This window comes from Lynx rufus, unplaced genomic scaffold, assembly GCF_022079265.1.
Source record: "Lynx rufus isolate CCGP_SWC_20201006 ecotype Redwood Valley unplaced genomic scaffold, mLynRuf1.p SCAF_12, whole genome shotgun sequence".
NCBI lineage: Eukaryota > Metazoa > Chordata > Mammalia > Carnivora > Felidae > Lynx > Lynx rufus.
Window position 1 is genome coordinate 30,591,892 of NW_025814826.1, and position 13,054 is coordinate 30,604,945.

The 13,054-nt window shown below is 38.8% G+C and overlaps 1 protein-coding gene across 2 annotated transcripts in view; it reads right to left on the reverse strand.

The window, feature by feature from the left end:
• Positions 1-676: 676 nt before the first annotated feature.
• TPD52 (tumor protein D52) overlaps positions 677-13,054 on the reverse strand; it is a 112,282-nt gene continuing 99,904 nt past the window's right edge. Inside the window, exons 5-6 of one of the 2 annotated variants that reach the window (XM_047074067.1) lie at positions 7,640-7,688; positions 677-3,435 (exon numbers count right to left, since the gene is read on the reverse strand). In XM_047074067.1, coding sequence (XP_046930023.1) covers positions 3,319-3,435; positions 7,640-7,688 — 166 coding nt within the window. In that variant the 3' untranslated portion in view covers positions 677-3,318. Of the gene's footprint in view, positions 3,497-7,639; positions 7,689-13,054 lie in introns of both variants that reach the window. The other variant, XM_047074066.1, reaches the window with a different exon arrangement.

Here is a 13,054-nt window from a genome sequence, read left to right on the forward strand (position 1 = left end):
AGTGAGTTCTTTTGGCTCATTCTGATTTGGTTCACTTTGATTTCAGAATCAGAATATGGAAATTACTTGTGTAAGGTTTGTAAATTTATTTAAAACTGATGCTTTAAATATATATACTTAAGTTTATTTATTTGGGGGGGGGGGAGGGGCAGAAAGAGTAGGAGAAAGAGAATCCCAAACAGGCTCAGTGCTGTCAGCACAGAGCCTGACGTGAGGCTCCATCTCATGAAATATGAGATCATGACCTGATCTGAAGTCAAGAATTGGATGCTTAACCGACTGAGCCACCCAGGTGCCCCCAAAGGGATAATGCTTTATATTAACTCTAACCCAATATGGTCTCTACAATTAATCCAATTACAATGGGACAGTCCCGAATTAATGGCCAAATGTTTCTTCACAAAACAATCTGATTTTTCATCTGGGTCTTAAGAGCTATAAAGAAACACATGTGATCCTGACATAGGACTTTATGCAGCAACTCCTCTGCCTAGATACAGCAAATAGTCACTTACAGTCAACATGTAGCTTATTCAATTTTGTTTGACACACTTGATTCCATACAGCTACTTAGGGTTTTTTTTTCCGTATCTGGGATATGAAGTGTCTAGACAGAAGTTGTATAATGGACTCACCTCTTTCCTTGATAGGTAATACATACAAAAGGACCCATACCCAAATTACAGAATTTTTATTGTTTTCAAATACTATACAAAAAAAAAAAATACAGTGTGCATTTAATGAACAGATCCAGAGACAGTGATTCCATTTAAAGATGTATTTTCTCTATTTCAATAGTTTAAGTTACTAAAATGATAATCCAGTGAATTCTCCTCTCTTTTATTGATTCCTTTGGCCTCATAAACATAAGAATTCTTGCTTTATTTTCCACAAACTCCATAAATTGAAGACATTGTTTTGTAAAAACGGGTTAATTTCTGGGATTATTTTCTTCTATTACACTTCTTGAATTCTTCAGTATGTGAGATTTCACTCTCAAGTTGCTGTTTCCTTACAGTGTCAAACACAAAATTCAATAGAGTGACCAGGACCTCTCTGGTATTCTTAGTAATCGCTATGATAATCCAAATTTGTTAAATATCTGTGAATTTGTAATATTGAATCTTCCACAAAGACTATTTTGAATAATATTTCTAAGTCCAATGTTTGTTTTTCTAAATATCCTCTCGCTTTTTACTCCTTCTTTTAAAATGCAGAGTACTTTGCAATCTGTTAAATCATTTTAAAAGGTACAGGTAGATGTCTTGAAAAGTGATTCCCCAGTTTTTTTCACAACAATCACCAATACCCACATACACCCATCCCATTTTCCAACCCTTGTGCTATCATTTCTCACTAAAAAAGTAAAAAGATTTGAGTATATTTCACTCAGCTAAAGAAATTTCCATCTTACTCCATTTTGTCTTGTTGAAAGATAGTAATGGGGCAGGACACCCAAGAAACAATGTGATGAAAAGATGATGTTGTGATTTTTTTTTTTTAAATGAAAGACTAGTTGGAAAAAAATAACTTAACAGTTATGCTGAGTAACCAGAGTATTTCTATAAAAAGACAAATTTCTACAGATCCACTCCTCCAGGACAATGCTTCAACAACTAGGACATTTGCCTTAAAGCCTCTTTAAGGAAAGAATTTATATGTTAGTCTAACACCATTAAGCAGTGATTTAAAGCAGATAGTAAAAATAATATTTTTGTTTTTTTTGCATAGACACCAGTTGATTATTTAATACAAGCTGTTTCCAGGCCATTGGTCTCACAATAAATATTGAGACCTATACTACTGATATACAGAATTTATTAGGCTTTTCACATTTAATAGAGCATATTTTCAGTTGCATCTAAAGTGCTATAACAAAAGCTCTAGCAATCAAGAATGGTAGCATGTTACTTATGACAATCGACACTTGTGGCTTTTCAAATTTGGTTTTCATAAGATAATTTATCCTGAAGTAAATCTAGTCATGCTTTTAAAAAATGCCTTAGGTCACTCCAAGCTTGGCAATTAACATTTGGCATAAACAATAAAACAATCACAACTTGATAAATAACAAATACAACATTATAGGCCATAACCATACACAGAATAATGAAAAGGTAATAGTGATGAATAAGTAGCTATTAGAATAGAGTACCTTGGCCTCCATGCAGATACTTTGAGAGGCTTTGGTTCATTCAGCCCTGCCATTTTTTCAAAATAGGGGGCAATGTCTACAGTATCATTGTATAATTTCTAAGACACTGAAAACAAGTAAGTAAAAAACAATGAGTTGATTTTCATTAATGCATTAAATCCTCAGGAGTTACCACCAACCCCTTATTATAAAATCTTTTCAAGTTTTTTAGTCCTACAACTATGTGTGCTTATTTTTAAACGGTGCTGAATGAATTAAATGAAGACAGCAATGTTTCCCCTAACGTGATTGATTACAGCTAAAAAATCTTCCAGGCTTTCGAATGGAACATTTGTTGAGAGTGTTCATATTTCAGCTTACTAAGAATTACAGTATGCTTGCTTCAGAATGTTATTTTGCAATTTACTCTGAAACTAAAAATTTAATCTTGTGAAAAATAAGTTTATATAAATGGCATAATAACAAATACACTAAAATGGTTACTGTCACAAAGGGTGACACGGATAAGATGGTTCCACTCTGGAGTCACCTAGGAGTTTGAATTGCTGTACATGTTGTCACTTACAAACCATAACAAATTGGATGTAGAGCTGATTTATTTAGTCTGCTGTCTTCAGACACACACGATAGAAGATACGTCATACCAGAATGTTTACTCAAAAATATTTTTTGTAGCTGGTAACTCTTCCCTTGGAGGTAAAGAAAATTATGCCAAAACTTTTAATAACCAGAATTCAGAGAACTTTAAATTTTAGTTAGCAATCAAATATACAGAGGTTCAAAGAGAAAACAAAGAAAATCGTTTTGAAGACAAAGATCAAACTGACATCCCAGAGCCAGAGCAGTTTTATAAAGTAGGAAAGCAGTTATGAGAAACCTGACGATTCTTGGATCATTCTAATGAGGATCCCCAGGTATTACATGTGTTTTTACAACAGTGTTTCCTATATCGGGGGCCTTAAATGCACATGAAAGGGTGTTTCCCAGGAACAGAGGTGAAGATACTTTTATGGTGTTCAACCCACAAACTATTTGGTCAGATGAACATGTAAAGCTAAGTAAAAGCACATCCGGTGGGAACTGAGAGCAATGAGTGTTGACATGATGTGCTTGGATGCTGCTTGCAGCGGCTGGCAGTGGGCGGCATCACACAGGTAAGCACCTCACAGGCCCCCCTGCGTCTGCTCCGGAAGAGGCTCCGAGGTGGCACTGGCATTTGCAGTTGAATTCAAGACTTCTCCGAAATCCCCACCAGCAGGCTTGGTTCCCCCTACCTTAGACTTTTAAAAAAAAAAAGTGCAAAAAGGACAAAACATCATGAAACGAAATGCTCAGCTGACGCTGCAAAAAAAAAAAAAAAAAAAAGTAACTCGGATTTTACTTTGAGGAACACATAAATCAGGCACCTAGCAGCCCAGTGGCTGTTCTCCACATGTATGGAATTTAGTACTGTTGCAACACTCGGTGCGGCGTAACAGAAAACCGTGCAGTCTTCTCTGCTGAAATACTCCCACCCCTCCTCTTTTTTCCCACCTGCTCAATGCTCTTCACAGGGAAATTTGTCTGAAAACCTTTTTCAGATCTCTTATTCTAAAATACCTACTGAAGTCTCTTTATATTTGGATAGCACTTTGTATTCTCCAATTGTTCATTGAGCTACACTCATTCAAGAAATACTAAATACAACAAAGGAAAGAAATATATATATATATATATTTTTTTTTTTTTTCCCACCTATGGTGTAAACTTTCTAACCCAGTGCTACTTAAGGTGTGCTTTAATCGTAACACACAGACTGACTCCGCGACACCTGGGAGTTTGTTAGGAAGAGTCTCAGACCAACCTCCCCGCCTCCAGCTACAAAGATCTCCAGGGGCTTCTTGACAAGTTAAAGTTTGTGGAGCATTACTCCAATTGATCTGGCCTGATATTGTCAATAAACATTTGTCTGCATGAAGAGGTCTACCATACATTTGGATAATACTTTATGCTTTTCCAAACCTTTATGATGTCACTTCATCCTTAATAACACTGATGTATCTATGCTCTCTCTGTTACATCCTTAATGACCAGCAAGACAGCTGACTAACATTAAGAAACCAGTCAACAGGGGTGCCTGGGTGGCTCAGTCGGTTAAGCATCCGACCTCGGCTCAGGTCATGATCTCAAGTCCCGCGTCGGGCTCTGTGCTGACAGCTTAGAGCCTGGAGCCTGCTTCCGATTCTGTGTCTCCCTCTCTCTCTGCCCTTACCCCGCTAGTACTCTCTCTCTCTCTCAAAAATAAATTAAAAAAAAAAAAAAAAGTCAACCAACAATGAAACTCATAGGTTTCACTTGACCTGCTCTTAGCTCAATCTTAACCGACTAGCCACAGACACATTATCGGCTGGAATCTTGTTGAAATTTTCTCTCCTTCTTTTTGGTCTCCCATCCATAATCTCTGAATTGTCTGAAAAATCTGCACAACTTACGTCCACTGTATATTTGTTAAATTTATTAAAACACATTTCTTAATTATAGGAAAATACTAAGACCCTTACACATGTCTAACATTGAACACCTCCCTCCACAACTGGTTCCTTCTCTATTCTTAAGACTTTACATAACTGTAGCACTCACCTAGCTGCCTTGGCCAGACACCTGGGAGTCATCCTTGATCCTGCTCCATCTTGTTCCACATCCAATCAGTCACTAACTTTTTGGCTGTCACTTCTAAATTCTAAATATCTCTCAACTCTGTCCCGTCAGCACTACCTTAATTCACTCCACCGCCATCTCTGGCCTGGATTACAACTCCTTCCTCCTAACCAGTCTCCCTGGCTCCAGATCTCCTTAGATCTGCAGGGCACCAGTGACCTTTCTAAAATGCACAGAATACACCACCCACATTGTTTAAAATCCTTCAGAAGCTTCTCATTGCCCTAAGTCCAAATTCTTTAGTGCAGCCTCCCCATCACTCGAGCTTTATCTCCTGCCCACTACCCTACAGCACAGCAAAATGCCTGGTATTCCTCAAAAAGGTGTCAAAGCTTTTAAAACATTCTCCTCAACCTAAAGGCCTCCATTTATATTATCTTGTCCTGTAAGAAACCCTCTCTTACCTTCCTTCCTAAGCTAGGTCAGACGTTTCTGCATCCCCAAGTCTCCCCGTCACGGAGCCTTACCTTACTTTTTGCTTTTTTTTTTTTTTTTTAATGTTTATTTATTTTTGAGAGAGCGAGAAAGAGCAAAAGCAGGGGAAGGGCAGAGAGAGAGAGGGAGACACAGAATCCAAAGCAGGCTCCAGGCTCTGAGCCTCACATGGGACTCAAGCTCACACACCGTGAGATCATGACCTGAGCTGAAGTTGGACGCTTAACTGACTAAGCCAACCAGGTGCCCCCACTCACTTTATTTTCAATGGCCATTTAATTGCCTACACATCTTGCAGAAAGGGTCTGTATCTCTCTTGCTCACTGGGGTATCTCCAGGGCCTACCATTCATCATCTGGCACATGGCAAATGCTCAATTATCACAGATAAATGAACCAATCCAAAATCTAAACGTAAGTACATGTAGACCCAATATTTAATTGAACATAAAGGTAATTTAGCAAAATTACATCCCAAGTGTACAACTATATTTTACAGCTTTTGGGGGGATAGCTGTTTGCTATTCTATACTTCTAAAAATTACATGTTTTTATCTGAATGGTGCCTAGTCATGTTTCAAAAGCAAGTTTCACCACAATTTATAGAATCTAAATACACTCAGAGACAGAATATATAGTAAATGACCTGGAAGTTTCTAGTCCTCTTCAGTGTCTAAAGAATACAGCTATCTGTTTTTTCCAACCCGTCATTTCAAAAACTAATGCTTAAGGCAGATTTCAAGGAGAGACTCAGGATAATCCTAAATAGTGACAGCTGACTTCCTATAATGTACAGTTTAATTGCAAACACATGACTAGGCATTAAAAAGAATAAAGCAGGTCTCCTACTGACCTAGAAGAATGACTAGGATATACTTGTTGCTCATCAAATATGTATTAAGTAGCATCAATGTGCCAAGGACTAATCCAGGCCCTTGGGAAGCATGAGTGAGTAAGAACAGGTCCCTGTGTTTGTGGGATCATACAGCACATATGCTAGTGGGGGCTGGATGAACAAGTTATAGGACTGTGTGTGCAGTTGTGATTCATATCTGCAAAATGTTTATACATATATGTGGAAACAGACAAGGTGTGTATTAGTGTTTGTATGGGCAAGAAAAAAAGATCCAAACCACACTACAGTGTTTGGGTTCCTTTCCATAAGTAGCCCCTACTTCTGTAATTTAAAAAAGATGCATTTAAAAATAAGTAACTCAGGGGCGCCTGGGTGGCTCAGTCGGTTAAGCGTCGGACTTCGGCTCAGGTCATGATCTCACGGTCCATGAGTTCGAGCCCCGCGTCGGGCTCTGTGCTGACAGCTCAGAGCCTGGAGCCTGTTTCAGATTCTGTGTCTCCCTCTCTCTCTTTGACCCTCCCCCGTTCATGCTCTGTCTCTCTCTGTCTCAAAAATAAATAAACGTTAAAAAAAAAAATAAAAATAAGTAACTCGGTTACGATTATGAAAGACTAAATCTGAATATTTGTTTTTAAGCAGATTTATACAAAACGCTTAAGATAATAATTTTAATCCTTAAAAAATACCCACAGTTAATTATCAGGATTTGTTTAGGAAGAAATGAAACACTGCTTTGCCCAAACTGAAGGCTGGGAACTGGTCAGGAACCAGACAACCTTTCTGGTTGCTTGTGATCCTAAGAGTTAAGAATTTTATAGTTTTGAACATAATTTTGAAAATATAATTTATAAATTAATAAAAATAATCACTGAAAATGCCCACCTTCACTGTAATCAAAGCAATCAAAAAATAAAACAGTGAATCATCAATAGTGATCACCATCATAATACAAATGTCTAATGACTGAGGATTGAACAATCAATATCTGTCACAAGGTACATGTAAACATCCATTAAACATAATATTGAGGAAGAATATTTAATGATAAAGGAAAATGTTTATGTTGTATCTGGTTAATCCCTTCTTAAAGCATTAACATTATAGTCCAACTACATACATATCACTGGCTCCGGGTGACAGGACCAACTTTTTGTGTGTTTTTTTTTTGGGCTTTTCGATGTTGTTGCTAATTTTCTACAATAAAATTTATATTAAATTTTGTTAAATTATAAATGTATTGGAGCAGTACACACTTCTCAAGTACTACTGGCTTTTTAAATTACACATTTCCTTTTAGCATTTAGCATCTACCATGCTACAACATACACTCAAAACATTGATTAAAAGAGTACATATCACCTATAATAACGTAAAGAATAAAGTCATCAAGGCTCTAAATATTTTAGAAAGAAAGAGTAATGTGAATAATTTACCCACAGCATAAAAATTTAAGGCACCAAGCAAGACATCACTAAGATTCTATTCATCTCTACTTGCCTTTAAGTTTTCAACTTTTTCTTCAAATGATTTGAAAGTTGGGGAGTTTCTACGGAGAGAAAGAAAAACAGTAAAATTACAAACACTGAAAAAAACTCACTGATTTTGAAACATCATTAGTTGATTGTATTCCTCTTCACAGTTATTCTCAAATCAGCAAAGAAACAGATTTAGCTGTGTATGTCTGTGCAGGCATAGAGGCAAATATGTATTATTAGGTAAGATGATCAAATTCTGGTCTAAGATTTCTACAACAATGCCTTCAGTTCCACAAACAGCCTGTCTCAGATATACATGATATAGATGTAGTCAAGTACATGTGTGAGGAGAAGGAACAAAGTCGGTAAAACACGAATTCTGTCACTTCTCTAACCATCTAAGTGTGCCACCCTTAGATCAGTTTAATTTTGGTTAAGGTAACTATACTCTAAAACTCGTGTTTAAATTCACATATTGCCTGGCAAAGAGTCCTACATGAACCCCCATCACCAAGCAGGACAAGCAGACCACATGAGTTTCCACAACAGGGATCCTGGTTCCCAGGGAGCAGCAGTAGAGATGAGGAAAGAGAGACCAAAAGGAAGGAAGAAGCACAGAAATGTGGTTTTGCCTACATCACAAAGCTGCCCCAACTGACAGAGCACTCTGAGCCCACGGAAAGCCTCTCCCATGTCTTCACACTCATCCATATTAATCAACGAGGATCACAGAACCTATGTCACTCACGTCTGGGTTTCCGAAGCTTTTAAACTATCCACCTGACCTCAAATATCCTTCCTATTACATAGATGAAAAAGGTGAAGAAGGGAACAAGGGGTTCTCTCCTTTCCACAGTGGTGCTGGGCAACCAGGCCCAAGGGGTAGTCCCCCAGATGCATCCATAGCTCTTGGGAAGTTGTGGGCAATGCAAGTTCTCGGTTCCCACCTCAAGCCTATAGAAATCAGAAACCAGAGGGGGCGGGGTTCAGCAAGCAGGGGGTTTAACAAGCTCTCCAGGTAGTTCTGATGTATACTAAAGGTTAAGCCAAGCATGTGTTGTTAAAAATCCCCTGCCTCTCTGGAGAGGTTAATGAGACAGTAACATGCACTGCTTGCACGTTGTTTCCTGATGGAAGAGGATGGCAGAATTGAATCACAGTTGGCTCCAAATGTCAGAATAGGATGAGGGAAGTGGAAATAGGGAGGTTGGAAAGCCGAGTAGCTTTAGCAGACAGAGGTGGTGGGACAGCTGTTATCTATGAAGAGCTTTATTAGATGGGTAGTGTTCACTTTTACAGTTAAGCAGATTTAAAATATGAAGCAATTTAATAGGTTTACAAAATAAAGTAGAAATAATAACTTTTTTTTTAATCACAAACCTTTATTGGATCACTTGCACCCACCTTAACACTATAGAAGGAGCAACTGAAAACTGATACAGCGTTAAACGCGCAGCTTGTTTAGAGCAGAATCCTAGCTCCCCGCTTCAGAACAGTTCAAGTTACACATTGAAATAAAGAATAAGAAAGAGTAAGATCAGCTACATTTTGTAAAAATAAAATACTTTACCTCATAGCAGGCATGCTAATTGAATGTTGAATGGAGCGGATACTAAGAGGCAGCATTAAAAAGAGATAGACATGAAGTTAGTATCGTGATTAGACATTATAAAACGCAGCTTTCTAGGGGCTCATTCCTTTGGCACCATGAAGATTTATCTACTTTTTGAGGTGGAGGGGATAAAAATTATTCCAATGCACTTGTATCCATGAGCAAATTATTTTTGATTCAATTTTTTATTGTTCTTCTAAAGTTATTTATTTATTTAAGTGATCTCTACACCCAACGTGGGGCTCGAACTCAGGACCCCAAGATCAAGAGTCGCACGCTCCAACTGAGCCAGCCAGACGCCCGTTCATGAGCCAATTTAACCCATGTAGTTGACAGAGCTAATAATTCAACCTTGCACTTTTATAGCACTTTGAAAATTCTACAGTGCTTTTCACCTGTATCTATGGGGCATCAAGCACCGAGGCTCAGAAGTTAAGTGATTTACCCAAGGTCACAGTAGGACGGAACCTGGGTCTTTGGGACTCCTGATTCAATGTTCACCGCCTCCCCTCAAAAAACGAAGCGCACATACAGATACACACACGCACAAGTGAGGCTGGTGAAGGGCGCCAGCAGCTGCCTTTCTCCCACATATTTGTGACCAGACCAAAACAGGAAGGCTTCAAAATAAATCACCTATTTGACAACTGAAAGTGATTTAGAGATCACTCCTTAGTAGTAGTTATCAATTTTCTAATAAGAGACACTTGTACTTCAGCCCAATGAACTAAATGTTCTTAATGGTCATTTTTGGCCCTTTGTTTTACTAGCACCAACTTCTTTCTCAAAGGCAATGCAGTTTACCGACCGTTCAGGCTCAAGGTTATCTACTCTCAGCCATCTCCCATAGAGACCACCTCGCAAGATGAAAGCACTTTAATTCGTGGGCTCACAAAGTCACTGTAAATTGCTGATATGATTACTATGCTTACAGTATTTTGATCACTGGCATAGCCGCTTTGGTAGGAAATCTTTCCTTCAGGTAAGCTGGACAGTCCAAGGTATTCTTAATTATACTGGAATATTGCATGTGTGATTTAAGTTTTCTCAAAAAACCAGTTGTTACACATGACAGTGTGTTTTAAGAGTAGCTCCCCAAACCTAGTTTTGCACTAATATGTAGTGACATGAAGTATGATCTAGATATAAATCAAAATACACTGGCAGTTCACATAGTCAAAATAACCAGTAAAGTATCTGGACATCTTCATACTTAATGTCATATGTAACACAGGAAAGAATACAGGCAGCTCACCATTCTCTCTATACTATAACAGTGGTAGATACCTTGGGTACAAGACTACATTCTAGGAGAATTGGCTAATGCTTTTCCTGCTTAATCTATTGCAGTGGGCTAGATCCATACTTGAAGGATAGAGATTCATAAAAATCATCCTTCTTAGTTTACAATACTATTAGCTACTATTAATTAACAATCATTTACACTAGTTTAGAGCCTTCTAAAGAGTCTGTCTAATCACATTTCCACAGCCCCCTTCCATCATCATCAGTAATGATAACTGCATCAGTAGGACTCCACCCACCACAACTAATCTCCTGGTAATCTGCAAACTGTTTGGAGTGAATGAAAAGAAAGACAAAACAAAAAAAGAGGACAATTAAGATTCTTATCCTGGGATTTTGTACACTAAACCACTGGTTAATGGCTAGGTACATGAGCTGAAAAGTTATGTGGGCTTAGACGTTGAGGAAGGCCTTTCATGGGACCAGGAGGTACAGGGTGCAAGAATGCAGAAGCAGCCAGTTCCCCAAGAAAGGACTGAATATAGTGCACGGAGAGGTAGAAGAAAGGAAGCAGAGATGACCACACAAGGAAGAGGGCAGGGTGAGAGAGGAACAGCAATTTCCTTGGCTTCTGGAAGCAACCTTGATTTTACCAGCTTTCCAACCAGCAGGGCTAGTCTGGGTGGGGAAAGGGCTTGCTACCTTTCTTCTCCTCAGATTCCAAAAGAACTTTCTATGCGACACATTCTCCTTCTTAGGGAAGCTGGTTTACCTAATTTTTTGTTCCTCATAACCAAGACTCTTCACTAGAACATTCATTTTGGCAGAATTACCAAATTCTGGCAAAAGAAGGGGAGTGATGGCTTGGATGTATGATAAACTGCTTGTTCATGGGACTCCCTGAATGAATTCAATAGTATCAACAAAATGAGGAAATACGTAAAGTGCAAATTTCGGAAATCCATAGCTAATTGTAGCCACTGTCCCTAAACACCCACTTAAAACTCATTCCTTCCAATGGTCATTTTCTGGGTTCTGTGCCCCTTGAACCAGCATACAAGCTAGTTAAGAGGAAACAAGTCAAAGGCAAAGTGGAAGAAATGATCATAAAATGAATTCTAAATACATCAAGTTGACTGTAAATTCAACATCCAGGGCACAAATTACTTCAGGATTATCCTACATAAGAAATAAACCAAGGTGATGAGAGTTGGAAAACTGAATAGTAAACATCGCCCCAAATTATCAGGGGATGGAGAATGAAAACAAGAAGTCAGTGCAGAGCTATGCCTGTGTGTAATCAAGGGGTCTCCCCTGATTAGGTAAGGGATGGGAGTGGAACATTAATGTAAGGAGGTACCAGGAAGAAAGGGGAAACTCACAAATAAGGCAAATAAGAGAAAACAATAATGCTGGAAATACAGCAGTCTCCGTCTCAAAATAAGTAAACATTTTTTTAAAAAGTTATTCTTTTGGGGCACCTGGGTGGCTCAGTCAGTTAAGCGTCTGACTTTGACTCAGGTCATGATCTCACATTTTGTGAGTTTGAGCCGCATGTCAGGCTCTGTACCAACAGCTCAGAGCCTGGAGCCTGCTTCAGATTCTGCGTCTCCTTCTCTCTCTGCCCTTTCCCCTTGTGCTCTCTCTCTGTCTCTCTAAGATAAAAAAAAAAAAAATATGTAAAAAAAAAAAAAATGTCATTCTTTTAAAAAGCTGAATTGATTTTTTAAATTTTCCTGGTTTCTTACACAGTTCCTTGATCTTTTCATCCCCAATCACAATAAAAGGGGAGACATAAAGGGAGGAAAGAGAAGAAAGGAAGTGGTAGGTACTACACAGAGAAAGAAAAGAAAGAGTTAATGGTTAGCATGTTTGAATGCTTACTAGGTGCCAGACACGCTTTTGAGAGCTATCTGTGTATTATTTTTCCATTGTGCCCTCACAATAATTTCTTGACTGTAAGTGATAAGCCAAAGTAACTGCTGGCCAGTGCCTGGAGGGGCCTATTGTTAAACCTTGATCACTTTGGGGAGGCAGAACAATGCAGAGAAGAATACAGGCTCCAGAACCAGGGTGCTGTCTGGGTTCAAAGCTTGGGCTTCAGCCACGTAGCTGTGTGATCTTGGGGGGAGTCACCTAACCTCTCTATGGTTCAGTTTCCTCCTCTGCAAAATCAAAAAAACAACAGCACTTACTTCGGAGGGACTATATAGAGCCTTGCCTGGGACAGAATTATTCACCATTATTATTACTACAGATGACTTTAACAGAAACACACATTAACATTTATTTCATATTACAGTGCAGTCTTTAAAACGTTTGCATTGGGGCGCCTGGGTGGCGCAGTCGGTTAAGCGTCCGACTTCAGCCAGGTCACGATCTCGCGGTCCGTGAGTTCGAGCCCCGCGTCAGGCTCTGGGCTGATGGCTCGGAGCCTGGAGCCTGTTTCCGATTCTGTGTCTGCCTCTCTCTCTGCCCCTCCCCCGTTCATGCTCTGTCTCTCTCTGTCCCAAAAATAAAAATAAACGTTGAAGAAAAAAAAAAAAAAAAAAAAAAAAAAAAAATAAAACGTTTGCATTG